A 16290-nucleotide genomic window follows, 5' to 3' on the forward strand; every position below is an offset into this window, starting at 1 on the left:
ATGTGCATATTTATGCTTAAAAAACTCTCTTTGCTAAGATACAGTATTTCAAACCATATTTCTATTGAAGAGGTGTGCTTGTCCTCATGTAAATGTATAAAAATATGCATTTTTCAGCTGTCGTTCAGAATATGTTGTTGCCCAGCTGCGATGACAGTGAGCACAGATAGCACAGAAAAGGGGAGACACAGCAAAAGATGGGTGTAATTACTTCCTTTATGATCATTCAGTGCATTTCTGTAGACCTCGACAAGTCTATGTGAATGCATCTTTACGAAAAACAAACAAAGAGGACTTTTGACCTGGTTTATGACAATAAACCCATGCCCAGATTTCTACCATAATCGTCATTTAACAAATAATGCATCTTTATATCAGTCAGCATTGAAGTGCATTGCTTAAAAAGTAAGTGCAAGTACAGGTTTTGATGCATTCCTTTTGACTTGAGGGTCAAATCACTTGCAATGTCGTCCTCCTCCCAAAAATAGGCATTCTACGGGAGGACTCTGCAAAGGAAAACTGCTATAGTTGATGCTGTTTCTAACCTAAAATATACTTGTTGTTATTTTTGTCCCCTTTTTAATTTAAGACTTTTAAGTTATCTCTGAGTGACTCTGTGTCGGAGGGATTTTCATCTTCCTCCTGTTGTCACTTGACTCCTGGCCATCAAGCACAGCACTTTTCCTTAGTGTTACCGACATGCTCCCTGATTGGAACACAGCATCTGAATCAAGCCAGCAGAAGCACAAAGTCTGTGTAAAGCACTATTTTAGTGCAATAGTTTCACACCTGGTAATTTTGCCACCTAGAACTGGCAACCTCTGCATAGAGACGGAGAAGAGTTCTTGTCATAGCCCCATTGATAGGTCTTTTATTACTGAGGGAAGCGCCATTATTTGTGGTCTGTCACCAGAGCGAGGATAACGACACCATTTGAGGTAATAAAAACAATAACAGCATGAAGTTATCCATTAAAATTCATCGTCCCCAGTGACTCAAATTCTGTCATCAGAATTTGGATAATACTTATTGAAACCATAAGGCTTTACAATAAATGCAACTTGGCCATATGATGGCAAACGTCTTTGAGTGGAGGCCTTCCCTTTGGACTCTAGCTGCTCTCTGAGGAGGTGGGTGGCGCCGTGGAGGATGACCTCCGTCGTGACACCGACTGCGAGCGCTCGGGGTTGTGTTTGTCATACGGCTGGAGCTGCACTTCCATGAAGTCCCTGTGCTGCTGGTTGATGACCTGGCTGATGAGTCCAGGAAGAGCTTGCAAGTTAGTCAGTAGAGTCTCCAGCTTTGTCTCCAACAGGGCAATCCTCTTCTCCATGTCCTCGCCTCGCTCGTTTAAGTCCGACACCATGTCATACATGATGTTCTGAGTCTGCAACGGGACAGAAGAAACACCCTTCATGCAGTTATTTGCCAGACTGGTGTCAGGTTTGAATGAATAACTCGTAAATACTGATAAGTGTGCAGATTAAGTTCAAATCTGGAAAAAGAGAAACTACTACACAAGAGACTGAGAGATGCAAATGAAAAGCTGCACATTCTCAAACACTAAATTAAGGTTAAATGTTCATTTTTAACTTTAGACCAGGATAATTTTTTTTGCAAAAATAAATAAATAAACAAGTAAATAAAACACAAGTGATGAACTGCTAATGGTCCGGTCAATTCTTCAGTGATTTCTTCATTTTTGTTCATTCTTCCGTATTAGTTTTTATAATGAATGCAGACACAGATAATAGGTGTCAAGGGTGGCACGGTGGCTCAGTTGGTAGACTTGTTGCCTCTCAGCGAGAAGGTTGCTGGATCAAATCCCGACTGTGGGCCTTTCTGGTTGAAGTTTGCATGTTCTCTCTGTGCTGCGTGGATTCTCTCCTGGTACTTTCCTCTCACAGACCAAAAACAAGCAAGACTGGTAACTCTAAATTGTCCCTATGAGTGAGTGTGAATGGTTGTTTGTCTCATTTGTCTCTATATGTCCCTGTGATGGACTTGAGACCTGTCCAAAGTGTCCACCGCCTCTCGCACAATAATAGCTGGACCCCAGCGACCCGAAAAGGAAGAAGCAGATAAAGATAATGGATGAAACCTGAACATACCATGATGCTGATTGTCATTTAATGATTAAAAAACCAAACAGTTTTTCAGTTCCTGATCACCTTTCCTTTACTGTGGTGTGAGTTATTTTGAGGTTAAAGTAAAATGACACGAAAATTCATTATAGGATGAAGAGTTATTAAAAAAAGTTAAACCTAAAAACAAACACGTTTTGTTTTGTGCCATTTCAAACTTCAACAAGATGAAAGTTGTCGAGCATAAAGTCACATAAGTGAAATGCAATGTTGTAAAACCTGCTTATTTTGTATTAAACAAAACATTTTCCTGTTTCAACACTTGATTTGTTGCATCAGTGAGGATTTTAAGATGGGCTTTGAATCATTTGCAGCAGATCATTCCTTTTTTCACATTTTACAGAAACTCCAAAGTTGCTTTTAAAAACGTCTAAGCTTTTACAGTTTAACATTGCAAAAACATTGAAACCCCCCAAAAATACTTTCATTATAGCGCTGTTTCAGGGACCAGTTGGGGAACAGAACAGCGTTAGCAATTTAATTTAAAGCAGAAGAGTTTTCAAATTCAGAAAAGCCATAATTATTTAAAAAAACGTGATGTATGATTGCAGCTTTATGTTGATTAAACTTAATATTTTCATGTGAAATAAAACATTTTACTAAGAGCTTGAGGACACAAGAAAGGCAGTCGATGACAACATTTTATTTACTTACTAACCTTCTTTTCACACTTTAAATAAAATATATATTTGCCCACAACTGTCATCAACAGATGCAGGAATTTGTCACATTTCTCATGTATTTTATTCTCACGGGGTGAAGCTGAGCAGAGGGAGGTCTCAGTGTAGAAGCTAATAATCTCCGTCAGGCTGGAGGTGACGTCATCCATCACTTACCTCGTTCTATTCTGATGTGTGAGGCAGGAATGATGGGACGTCTAAAGCAGTGAGGAAACACTGCACCGCTCAGCCCAACAAGAGTTTTACTGCATTTGGCTGCATCTATAAATCAATAATTACTCATCATGTAAAGATCGTTGGGCGGCTCACCAAAGGTAAAACTCATTCTTGGGATACGTTTCTCTTCTGGTTCTTGCTTGCAAATTTAGAGCTGAATAAATCGTAAAATTATAGATGAAACAAGAAGAAATTAAATATTGATGGGATTCAATCTGTCCCAGAAAGTCATGCACGAGGAGCAGCCCTTATTATCAGAGGAGGACGATTATGGAGCAATAAAGCACTTACAGTTTTCAAATAAGAAACGAAGTAAAGTGAGATCAGTTTATATAGTTTGATGGCATGCAATTCAAACATAACAGGAACACTGCAAAGAGAAACAAGAAATAAGTACTGTATTACTTAGAGCAAATGAAAAACGCCCCATCATAGACTGTAGTGAGAATAAATTAAAGTGATGAATTGAGGAGTTTGGCCTTGCACTGCAGTGATAATGCACCTTCTGCTCATGTGCAGCTCAAACTTCCCACTGAGAGCATGAGAATCCACAGCGTGCACTGCCCTCTCACGGCTGCAGGCTCCCACAACAACAGTTTGATATGCATGCTGAGCGGCAGCGACCATTAGGCACCTTTTCCAGCACCAAATCCCAAATCTCATTGCTGTTTTAGAGCATGAGATGATTGGGCAGCATTAACGAACACCTTTCGTGACATGCTGGCTTCAGTCCAGCGTGACTGGGGTGTGCTTTTGAATGTCAAAGTGTCCTGCTTTCCCCTCCTCTTTGTTCTTTCTTCTTCTTTCCTGCCTTTATTTCTTGCTGAACCATCAAGTCACAGTGTCTCCCCACCCAGGTTAGAGTTTCTGCTGTGTCAGACTGGCACACTGCCTGTGTTTCCCTGAGGCTTGGCGACTTATAGTGCATCTGAACGCAAACACTATGAAATACCAAAAAAATCTGACGGGTTTCTCGTTAGTTTTATTCAGTCATTATCTGGAGAACAGGATCTGTAAAACTTACACTGAAAAATAAAAGGGGTTATTATTCTGCATTCAAACAATCTAACGCTCAGGTGAGCGCAGTCAACCACAGTCATGAGAAAAACTTAAAGCCTGTCTGTTTATTTGACACCTGTAGACTTTGTCTATATAAGAAAGGACAACTAGTGAGAGAAACAGCATGCATTGAATTCCACCCACAGAAGTGAAACAGGCCAACTGGACAGAGCAGCAGTGATCTGTTGAAGTCTAGCTTACCTTGGCAAGGTCCACTAGTGAGTTTGCTTGGTCATTCAGCTTGCGTTGCTCCATTTTAACACTTCTCAATCTGAACACAAGACCATTCAGAACCCAGTGAGTCAACTCTATCAGGAATTTGAGTTTTGTGCGCACACAGGCATACACATGAAGAGCACTCCTGGGACATGCACAGGGATGTGTGTAGGAGAATGGAAGGATTGCAGGGGGTCACTCTTTCTTTCTTTTTTTTTTTTTGGCTGAGCTGCATGCAAGAGGAAAGGAGGCAACAGAAAGGGGGAGAGCTAATACTGATTAGGAAAAAAAAAAATCAGCTCTGTGTCCTTAATCAATGAAAATAAAGGACTCATGGGACTCAATGCTGGATAAAGACCCATCTAAGGACTGGCATTTCAAATGTGCCCAGGCTGTAAATGTTGTAATGTCTGGTATTTGTTAATGCTTGTCCCTATATACATAAACAATTATTAGTTTAATAATAATAATAATAATAATAATAAAGGACTTAATTTATTTCTGTTTTTAGCATTCTAAATCGTTTTACAACCTAGCGTTTGTTTAATTTCGTTTTTTAAATACCATTTTCTTTTATTCGTTCTTCTCAATTTGTATGCTTTTTATGATTGTCCATTGTTGTCATCACTCTTAGTTAAAACCAGGTCTCTCTTGTAAATGAGTCCCTGAGGTTCAATGGGAAAATCTGTATAAATAAAGGTTGAATTAATTAATTAATAAAAAATAAATAAATAAAAAAAAAAAAAATTAAGGACTTCTAAAGTCCTGGTTCTGCTTAACACGCAAGGAAATAAAATGGCCATGACATTCTAAAGTTGTTTCCTTTTTTAAATTATGATTGATAAAACCAAGTTGTTTGTTAGGTGTGATGAAGGATTTAAACCCCCAAAATGCAGGGCGACTAAACGCGCTCGGAAAATAATAAAATTCAGATCTGAAAAAACAGGAAACAAAATGCTGTCAGACAGGAAAATAAAACAAAAACAAACAAACATACAAAAAAAAAAAAAAAACATAACTCTAGGAGAAGATATTGTGGACTGCAGGTGGAGAGAATAAAAGCAGTTCTGGGTAAAATAACAACAGGGAGCAGGTGTGAGGTGGAGGGGCAGGTCTAAGGAGCAGAGGCTTACTGTGAAAAAGTACTGAGAATAACAGAAAACACAGGGAGGCATAAGAAACAAACTGAACACAAAGAAAATAGAGAAAATAAATGGGACAGGAATGAACAAAAATCTCAAAAACAAAAAATAAACACAACAAAACCACAGATTAAGCATGTACTTGTTAAACATAAATTGCTTTTTGTAAGATTTAGATCACTGCTATGAATTTTTGTCTGCATCCGTGTTGCTTTTTTGAGGGTTTCCAAAATTAATAATAAAAAAACACAGATAGGAACTTAGAAAATCATGATTTCAGAGCAAACTTTACAATACAAGGGAAAATCTAACGCTAATAAAAAGGCATAAATAGTTTAATTTGACTTGTGACAGCAGAGGCATGTTTATGTATTAAAAACCAAACTATGATATAAAAATTACTGGGAAAAAGTGACATTTTAGGTACAAAATCATTCAGGGAACCCGTCTCCTTTTATTAGGCTTTTAAAGGCTATTTTTACAATATTCTCTCAGGGGGCTCTGAAACAGCAACAATGCAGTAATCCAGAGTAATAACTTCATATTGCTTCAAGATATTAAAAAAAATATATATATTTTTTATCCTGACTCGTGAACATTTTCTCAATTACATGAACATTGGTGAAAAAATTGCCTTGATTTTATTTGGTGGGCCTTTTAACTGTGACATTATTGTCAGTAGAGAGTAAAACGATCAACAGTTTGTGTGCGAATCAATTGTGTTGTCCTATGAATCAACAGAATACACAATGGCTTTAAATCAGTTGACATGGCCCTATTTTCATGTATGGGCAGGATGTTTTACTATCCTCCTGAAAACAGGTAAATGTGAAGATGTTGACAAGTTTAACCAACAGAGGGTGCCACAGGAGTAGTGAAGAAAAACACAGAGTAGGCTGAAAATCCTCACATTTTAAAAGTTAAAAGCTTAATAAAATCATAAAGTAAGTGCAACTATTGCACCTTTTGTAAGTAAAGTAAGGAAATGCAGCATCTCTTTGAATATATATCAGATAATAGACGCTCTATGCTGGGTTTGGGCTGGATGTGAACCCTACTAGAAATAAACATTTCGCAGTCAGAGGATGGAGAGGTTGAAGAACAGAGCAGCTCGGGCCATAATGAAAACCCTACTTATCCGATGTCTTCAATTCTGTCTTCGTTGCGTAGTCAATCACTCCTCTCAGGCAGTTCTACCTTTGAACAGGCCCTCTTAAATCTGCCTGCGATTCGTCAGGGGAAACGACTACGCCTTTCAATACTCCACTAAATCTATCAGAGCAATCCCTGTTAGTACTGCTCAGACTTCCTGGGTTTTTGTCACGACCAATGTTTCAAATACGTTTGTCTGAACCTTTTGTGGAGGGGGAAAAAAAATGTGATTTTTCCACCTGCGTAAGCTTGAAAACTCAGCTTGGTTTTGTTAGCTTGGAATAATCCGATAGTGGATTCAATCACAACACAACCAGTAAAAGGATCAAAAAGTTGGAGTCAGGGCCTCTCTGTGGGTCACAGCAGTATATGGAAAACAGTAAATAGTTGGAAAACACCACAACAGTTTTTGAGCCAATTTGATAAATAGCAATGTTAGCTGCATTTTTTCATGCATCTCTACAATGGTTATTTGGGGGAATTAAAAGTTAAAAACATAAGGAAACCCCTGACATATGCATCTGTTTGGTTAAAACTAGGGATTCCATTCCATCAAATTAACATACCGATATAAAAAGTGCTCTTTTTTATATATGTATATTATATATTTATATAGTGTTACATCATTTTCAGCCCCCTTTTTGGCATCTGTATTTGGTAGCAGGCCATATTGACAAAGACCGTGCAGAATAATGTAGTATTTTAATTCCACAGCAGAGAAAACTATGTAGTCTCTGTAAGTAGGTCTAGGAAATAAAAAAAATCTGTATTGTTATCTGTCAAATAATTTTTAACATATCGGCATATCGGATATCGGCCAAAAATCTAATATTGTGCATCCCTAGTTAACACGTATTACTGCTCCTCGTTTAGGTTTAATAAATCCCACTAACACATCGGAATAAAGTCTACATTTAATGTTTGCTTATATAAAGTGTTGCAAACTTGACTCTGTGCCGACCAGACTTCTAAGTTTTGTTGATTACAGACATCCATTGACCAGTTTAGCCTCTCTCCAGTGTGTTTTTGTTGACGTTACATTTATAGTTGTATCCTCTTTGGCACAAATGGGATTTTCATGGAAGTTGACCTCCCTATTAGATTACTTTATATGACTGACCTTCAAACTAACGAGCACTCACTGGCCTCCTATGTGATTCCCATTTTAGCCTTGAAGGCTGGAACTGGACAGTGATCTCAACAAGGTTATCTTGATTTTGCAGCTGCTGTGGCGTAAACCTCACTCTAAGACATCCTGATGTTGGACTCAACGTACCTCAGCTAACTCTTCTGATTACCCTTCCATGACAGGTGTATGTCCTTGTTACTGCGCTGATTAACAGCCCGTATGTCTGTTATTCCAGCAGAGGAGTGGAGGAAATGTGTGGCTGCAAATGCAGTAACAGGCGCAACAACAGTTCCACTCGCCGAAAGATGACCCCCGAGCCCCGCTCTTGTATGAGCATGACTGCTCTGTTGTAAAGAACAAGTCTTTTGAGGGGAAGAAAAGGAGAAAATATCAATGCACTTGCAATATGGCAGCTCTGTCTGGTGGGGAGCTCCAGCCGTCATCCTTCGGTATGTGAAAACACAGCTGATTGGAGTTTAATCAGTGGCTTTCTGATGAAAGGTCAAAGTTTCATCACGTTCATGCAGAAATGGAAAGAAAAACACCCTCCATCACTGATAATTGAAATTCACTTGGTATAAATCCGTAGGTGCGTTCACGGTGTGCTGCATGTACCTTAAAGATAAATGTCCGTGAGCGTTTTGTTAACTAACTTACAAAATCCTGTGTGACACCTTATTTAATGTAATCTTCCTGAATGTGTCATGTGGAGCGGTTAATTGCAAACGACATCCAAGGCATGAATTTCACTTATCAAATGAGGGAGTACAAGTTTTTTTTTTTTTTTAGTAGCATCATTGGGTTCAAGGACAAGCTCTCGTTAGCATGCACACAACAAGACTCTAGCTACATTAAAGGCGAAGACTTACTTTCGAGCTCTATTGCATTGTGCGGACACAAACAGGAAAAAAAAAAGGGAACATGAAGTAGACAAATGGATTATCACAACATCAGATAAACATATTCAGATGAGAAAAATCGGACTGCTGACAAATCTTGTCCTGAAACGAGTTTGTCATTTTTTTCCCGTATTTCTTCTGTTCCTGGGCTGAGCCGTGCTCTGAACCTAATCTACTGGTTTTTCATCCACTGTGGTCCTAACCCTGGTTATCAGACGTACACAGGAGCTTTCTTTGGTGTTTGCACCAATCTGAGGCACAGTCAATAAAAACAACCTTCTTGATGGTGTTTGCGTTTCTGAAAAGACTCCTGGACAAAACCAATGCCTCGAGCATCCATTGCTTCAATTATCAGCTTAACGCTCATCTGTTTTTATTTTAACCAATGAGAAATTGAAGGAAATAAACAGATTTGCATGACAGGACTTTGATATCTTTGGGCTTTTTAATCAGCCCTCAACCTGGCTGGTTGCTTCTTAATTGAGCTCAGTCAAAACATATTTGCATCCTGGTTGCAGGCATCGCTTCAAACTCCAAGATTAAGCCTGTGAACACGCTAAATCAAGACGACAGGAGGACAAAATCGTTATAAGACAAAGGTGCAATGAGGGAACATGGACAACATGCCGAGAAGCTGCTTTTGCACACATAGTGAGATGACTGTTTCATTTTCTGCAGGTTATAGATTCATCTGCAGCTTGGAGCAGTTCGCATTATGAGACTGTCTGACCCGAGCTCTAAAGAACAGGAGGCGAGGCTTTGTTATCACTGCTGCAAATTGCCTAAATCCAACATCAAGGGCAAGAAAACACAATCTAACTGCAGCAATCTGAAAGCTGGCTGCAGGAGCAAATATAACTCACCTGCCCTGTCTTGTAATCAAGATATTTAAAACACAAATGTATGTTCACAAGGAGCAAATCAAAGTTGCACACAGAGAATCCATAAACACGATTTAAACCGCAGAAAGAAAACAGACGCACGCAGAGAACTTTTGTTTTTTTGCCTCTTGAAATGTTAAGCTACAGTACATACTAACAAAATCACTCGTTATTTATCCTGATAAAGCACCGCTCAGATTTCCAGCAGCTACAGACAGGAAGCCGCAGAGTGGAAGTGTTGGTGAGCACTGTAGCGTGAGGAAAAACAACAGCGAGGGAGGCTAAAATCAATACTGTTTTGGAGTAAGTTGGAAGTCTTTGGGGACCTGCTAAAGGACTAGCTGACAGGTGAGTGTCTGACCGGTCAGCGGAGAAACAGAAACCCAGATGCGTCAGCCCCTGAGGCCAGCCTGACACCTGACTCAGAGAGGGAGACACACGAGTCGACCTGACAGCACACGGCAAACAAGAGACAAATCAATACCAAAAGACTAAAAACTCCCAAATATTTTACATTGAACTGAGCTTGACTCTAACAAATAGCAATTCATACCCAGTTTTTGATACAACCTGTAAGGTCCAGTGGATGTTTTATACAGAGAATTAAAAAAAGTAAGTGAAAATACAAAACACCCTGCCTTAATCTGAGCACATATATTTTTGCTACAGGTGTCAAACAATTCAGATTTCAGGTTTTTGTGAATCATATTAATGTCCTGCAGGCTAGTGAGCAACGTTAGGTGGGAGAGGGGTGGTCACCTACTGGTGAATGGCTTGGAGAAATTTCCTCTGGTGCTTTCTGACTCTAGCGTGGTCCATCTTCCTCACTAGTTTGGTGTTCTTGTAGATGAGCCAAGTCTCCCTGAGAACATTCGCAGCTGTGTTTTTCACCTACAAGCACATAAAAATAGGAACAAGCACAAATGCATATTATTATTATAAAATTTATTCATTTTTTAAAAAACAAAACAATTCTATATAGAATAAGAAATACAATCGCAGATAAAATGAAAGGCGGCAGAAAGAAGAAAAAAATCTTATAATATCTGCCCCTTTTTCCAAATAATTAATTCAAACAATAATAATCTTCAAATAACAAAAACAAAATAAAGAACTCCTTCTCGAGCAACAATTCATACAAATACACATTAAGCTATTTCATATTTTCTTAACAAACCAGCTTTGATCATTCTCTTAAACATACGTATTTTTAACATCACTCTCCAGATTATTCCATAATCTAATTCCTTGGATTGAAGTAGACCGTCCCTTCAAACTAGTTCGAAATTTAGGTTTCACAAATCTTTCTGTCCCCTTAAGATTATAACAACTCTCTCTTTTAACAAAATTTAATTGGATATTTAAAGGTAATGTGTTATCATAAGCCCTATACATAACTGATAAAATATTATAATCTACCAAATCATGAAACTTCAATAACTTCAGGTTATAACATAAAGTACTTGATGAGTGACTGAAATGATTAATATTCTTACAGCTCTTTTCTGTAAAACAAAAATAGGATTTGTAATTGTTACACCTTTCCCCCAAACATCAATATAATAGTTTAAGCGTGGAACAATTATTGTGTTATACAACATATACAGAGCTTTATCATTCAATAAGTCCCTTACTTTGTATAGTACTGCAATAGATTTAGTTTTTTTTATTCTTACATCATTTATGTGATGTTTCCATGTCAGCTTTTCATCAATGATAACACCCAAAAACTTCACCTCACTAACTCTACAAATCTCAACACCCTCAACTCTAAATGGAACATTGACAGTTCTCTTTCTTTTACTGAATATCATATAGTTAGTTTTATCTAAGTTTAATGATAATTTATTAAGTTTAAACCAAGTTTGCATTTTTACAAATTCTGTCTGCATCAACTCCAACATCCATTCCATATCTTTACCCAAGCAAACAAACAAAAAAGTGGTATCATCTGCAAATAGAACACATTTAAGTGACACATTTACCAAGTCATTCACATATAAAATAAATATCTTTGGTCCAAGTACAGAACCTTGAGGAACTCCACATGTGATATTACAGATGTCAGATCTTACGTCATTCATTTGTCTTTCAAAGAGCTAGATACCCACTGTAGTGTTAGTCCTCTAATGCCATATTTATTCAATTTTTCAATGAGAGTAATTTGGTCAATAGTATTGAATGCCTTCTTTAAATCAACAAAAATACAAACACAATTTTGTTTTAGATCTATCTGAACTATCCCTTTATATTAAAGGGATAGTTCAGCTTTTAATGATGTTTTGTGATGTTACAAGTAAAGGTGGTATATCATCGGGCTGTGGCTACTAGCTGGCGACTAAATTGTGTGAAAATATGCCATTTTCTTGCAGTCTCACTGAATTTGTGACAACAATCAGCAATTTGTGTGCTTGGTGTCAGGGCAGAAATTGAATATATTTTACTATGCAGTGACCACAAAGTTCAATCAGCTTTAAAAAGAATCAGAACAAACTATAAAGTAAAGAGGAACTCACCATGCAGCTTTCTGATTTACCACTTTGAGTGATAAAATCCAGACAAAACAGACATTTTTAAATATCCCCAAGAATGGCTGTTTGTCAGTTGATCAGACATGTTTTATTCTCTTGAGGTACTCAGATAAAAAAAAAAAACAACCTACTTATTTTGGTGAGCACAGTTAGTAAATCTGTATTTTAGGCCATGCACATTATTTCGGTGCCCAAATTATTCCTGTCTCGACCCACTTTGTCCCCACGGTGGCCACAACGTTAATGATTTAATGTACTAGACTTCTAAATAACCTGCTAACTCATCAATTTGATCAGAGGTAAATGCTAATTCTCCAAACAGAAGCTGTTCAAAGAGTTACCTATGACAAGTTAGATATTTATCATTCACAACTTTTTTGTAGAATCACTTTAAAAGAAATTAACAATTCCTTTAACATATTTGATTAGAAAAAAAAAAACCCTTATAACTCAGTCACCTTGTTTTGCAGTGTATATACCTGTATGTAAATAGCCATCTGGTGAGATGACAACATTATAAAGGTTTATAAAATTGTGTTTATCGAAATCGCCATGATGTTTTTAAGATTTGAGTTGTTTTAAGACAGCAGACACTATGCTCAGATTATCTAATAGTTTGTTAAAACTTGTGCCATATATTCCAAACTGATAACCCTCAGTGATTTCTACTCCAGGTTTGTAAGGATTTCACTGATTTCTGGTGACAACTACACATACTACCTAAAACAACAACAACAACTCTTACTTTAAGGCAGGAGTGTCAAACTCACTTACTAAAGGGGACCAAAATTAAAATATTTTTCAAACAAAGGGTCAGTTTCAGAATCTACATTAACTCAAGTTAGATACTTAACATCTTTCTTGGTTGCAGGTTTTTCAACAAAAGTTTGATTGGTCACATTTGACATTCTTTGTTGCACTTTTGACACCATGATCAAAGATTACTGAAAAAATCCAAGCGATAAAAGTATTTTATGTTTAACATTATCATCTTGAGGGCCAGATAAGATGACCACGAGGGCCACATTTGGCCCCCGGGCCTTGAGTTTGACACGTGCTTTAAAGCAATGCTGCTATGCTGGGTGGGAAACTTTTCCTTACCCTTTTCGTCAGCTGGGTATCCATCATAAAATTGTGGACGTGTTTTTCAGCTTTGGTTAGTTCCAATTTCTTCGCCACTACGGCCACCACCAAAGCAGTGCAGCCGGCACCCTATAAAGGACACAAACCTGGACTAATTTCTTTTAATTTGGCAATCTTCATGAAAACATCCTAAAATGCTTTCCTAAAATATGATAAAAGGATCCAGATAGTTGTACTCACCATAATGCCTGTCAGGAGGCAGACTCCTTTTCCACAGTATGTGTGTGGGACCATATCCCCATAACCAATAGTGAGAAATGTGATTGAGATCAACCACATGGCTCCAAGAAAGTTGCTGGTTATATCCTGGTTGTCATGGTACCTGTAATAAATAATAAATGTAACAGGCTGACCAACATTCGTGTGATTTATTTCAAAGGACAATCACAGTCAAACAATTCTATTCCACCCCGTGTATTTAAAATGAAGTGTTTTGTCAGGTTTGTGCAGAATAAATCAGTCTGTCTTATCAGAGTGAGTGTGTGGTCTCGCTTTTTATGCCTTATCCATGTTTCATGCTGAGAAACTGATCCAGGCACCTCTCGCAAGCTCTCACTGTCCATGCAGCGATGATCCACAGCGAGATGGTGAAGACCAGCAGCACAGTGCCGGGGCAGATAGTCATGAGGGTTTTCATCACAAAGCGTGTGTTAAAGTTTATCTTGTTGAGTGCACCGATGCTGCGGGACGAGGCGTCGGTGAAGAGCTTGCTGTGCAGCAGCATGACTCGAGCGATGAGGTACAGCCGCAGGAACATGGGAATGGACAGGATGATGTCCACGTCTGCGTCTGTCTTGGATGGGATGTAGGAGTACGCCAGGCGTGCGGTCCAGGTGAAGGTGTAGTTTCCTGGGATGGGGTGTATGGCGCACACCAAGATCTCCAGACAGATGAAGAAGATGCGTTCGTAAGTCATGGCTATCCTCCAGTCGTCTGCTGCATTGTCCACCATGAAGAGCTGCAGGAGGAGGGCACAGGGAGGGGGGGGTGGAGAGTTACAGACAGCAAACATTTACATCTTAGAGAAAACAAACTAGCATGAATGTTGATTTAGCAATCACACTATTCATACATTATTTTTCTGCACATTTTGTGTAACTTTAACCTTTCATATGTCAAAACGCTCAGCTGAAAACTTTCACTTTAGGTTTTTAATATTTATATTTTTTCTAATAATGAACTTTATTTACAAATATTCTAATGGTCAATCCCTTTAAAATCATTGTTCTAGGTAAAATATGCTCTATTTTTGTCTTCTTTTATGTAACTTTTTTTTTTTGCCACAATTATGCAGCTTTTGTTAATATAGTGCAGGTCTCTCCTGCAATTGTGTCTCAACGTGACTGAAGTGTTTGAAAAAGGAAATTAATATACCTAAAGACTAGCAAAAAGTATCAAAATAATAGCTACAAGCTAAAAGTATCTAAAAGCTGGCTAATAAGCACAAGTAGTGGAAGCTTTGATAAAGTTAGAGAGGACAGACTGAGATGGTTTGGACATGTCCAGAGGAGGGACAGTGGGTATATTGGTAGAAGGATGTTAGAAATGCAGCTGCCAGGAAAACTCAGTGGACACAGAGAACAGAGTAAGATGGAGGATGAGGCAACCCCTGAAGAGGAAAAAGCCAAAGGAAGAAGAAGTAGATTTAGCAACTTTTGGCTTTTAATTAGCCTTTTGCTAATTTTGGCTTAAAGCTATCATTCTGATAATTTTATTGTTTTCAGCTACAGTTCTGCTACTTGTGACTATCAGCCAGCTTTTAGATACTTTTATCTTATTGTATCTATTTCTATACTATTAGCTAGACTTCTGCTTTTTTAGCTTTTAGCTAGTCTTTTTTCCTTCTTCATACAGGTTTGTGTGCTGAACAATGGCACAGTTGGTAGCTGCCACCTCTCAGCAAGGACGTCGCCCAGGTTAACATCCTGGCTGGGGGCTCCTCTGGATGGATCTTGCATGTTCTCTCTGTGCATGTGTGGGTTTTCCCCGGGTACTCCAGTTTCCTCCCAAGGACCAAAAACATGCATGTTAGACTGATTGGTAACTCTAAATTGTTCCTAGGTGAGAGAGTGAATGGTTGTTTGTCTCTACATGTCACTGTGATGGACTTGGACCTGTCCCGGGTGTCCCTCGCCTCTCACACAGTGATGGATGGGCATGGGCACCAGTGACCCCCGCAAACCGAAAAGGAAGAAGCGGGTAAAGATAATGGATGAATGGATACTAACAAATGCAATTTTCAAATCAATAAATATCCTCACTACATTTTGTTATTTTCATCTATGTATTCTGTTATATGTTCTACTAACTCTATCAATTACCATCACATCAGTCATGCTGGAGTACTGTTCCAAGTCACAAACTCGGCATTCTAAAAGAACAACCCTTTTATCCTTTTCCTCATTTTGCCTTTTAAGGTCTTTTATCTCTCACATTAAGTCCAGAATAACTTTTTTGTTGTTTTGAAATGTTTGTCATTTCTTCAGACAAGAAGTTTAGTGACTTCATCATATCTGGATATGGGCACCAGTGATTCAAAAAGGAAGAAGTGGGTAAACATGGATGGAGGGAATACAGGTTAGTCACATTTGCAGGAGAGACCTGTACTTTGTTAGCCATACCATTTGATACTTCCAGCATTTTGCAAGCTTTTTGTTTTTCAATACATGCAGTTCATTCTAGATTTTAGCTAGACTTTTGCTACATTTAACTTTTTGCTACTCTTTAGCTACTTTAGCTTTTAGTTAATCTTTTCACACAATAAGCTTACCATTTGCTACTTTCAGTCTTTAATTATCTTTTTGCTGCTTTAGCTAAATTTGGTTATTTTTAGATTTTAGCTAGCGCAGCGTTGTGCTACCTATGGTTTTGAGCTAGTATTTTACTTTGTATTGCTTTCAGCTATTTTACTTTGTTTAACTTTTAGCCAGTGTTCAGCTTCCTTTAGTGTTAAGAAGCCCATTTCTGTTTCTTAGCTCATTTCAGCCGTCGTTCAGCGCTTTGCATTTGCGCTGCGTTTTCACAGAAAATGTAACTTCTCTTGTTTCAGTTGCTTCACAACACACACACACACACACACACACACCCATATAACACCT

General features: G+C 38.2%; 1 protein-coding gene across 1 annotated transcript in view; it reads right to left on the reverse strand.

The window, feature by feature from the left end:
* Positions 1–1111: 1111 nt before the first annotated feature.
* kcnn2 (potassium calcium-activated channel subfamily N member 2) overlaps positions 1112–16290 on the reverse strand; it is a 15811-nt gene continuing 632 nt past the window's right edge. Inside the window, exons 2-8 of the mRNA XM_037692031.1 lie at positions 13732–14150; positions 13373–13514; positions 13151–13261; positions 10282–10409; positions 8608–8616; positions 4301–4370; positions 1112–1387 (exon numbers count right to left, since the gene is read on the reverse strand). Of these exons, the coding sequence (XP_037547959.1) occupies positions 1112–1387; positions 4301–4370; positions 8608–8616; positions 10282–10409; positions 13151–13261; positions 13373–13514; positions 13732–14150 (1155 nt within the window). The remainder of the gene's footprint in view (positions 1388–4300; positions 4371–8607; positions 8617–10281; positions 10410–13150; positions 13262–13372; positions 13515–13731; positions 14151–16290) is intronic.

This window comes from Nematolebias whitei, chromosome 18 (assembly GCF_014905685.2).
Source record: "Nematolebias whitei isolate Nwh7 chromosome 18, NemWhi1, whole genome shotgun sequence".
NCBI classification, from domain to species: domain Eukaryota; kingdom Metazoa; phylum Chordata; class Actinopteri; order Cyprinodontiformes; family Rivulidae; genus Nematolebias; species Nematolebias whitei.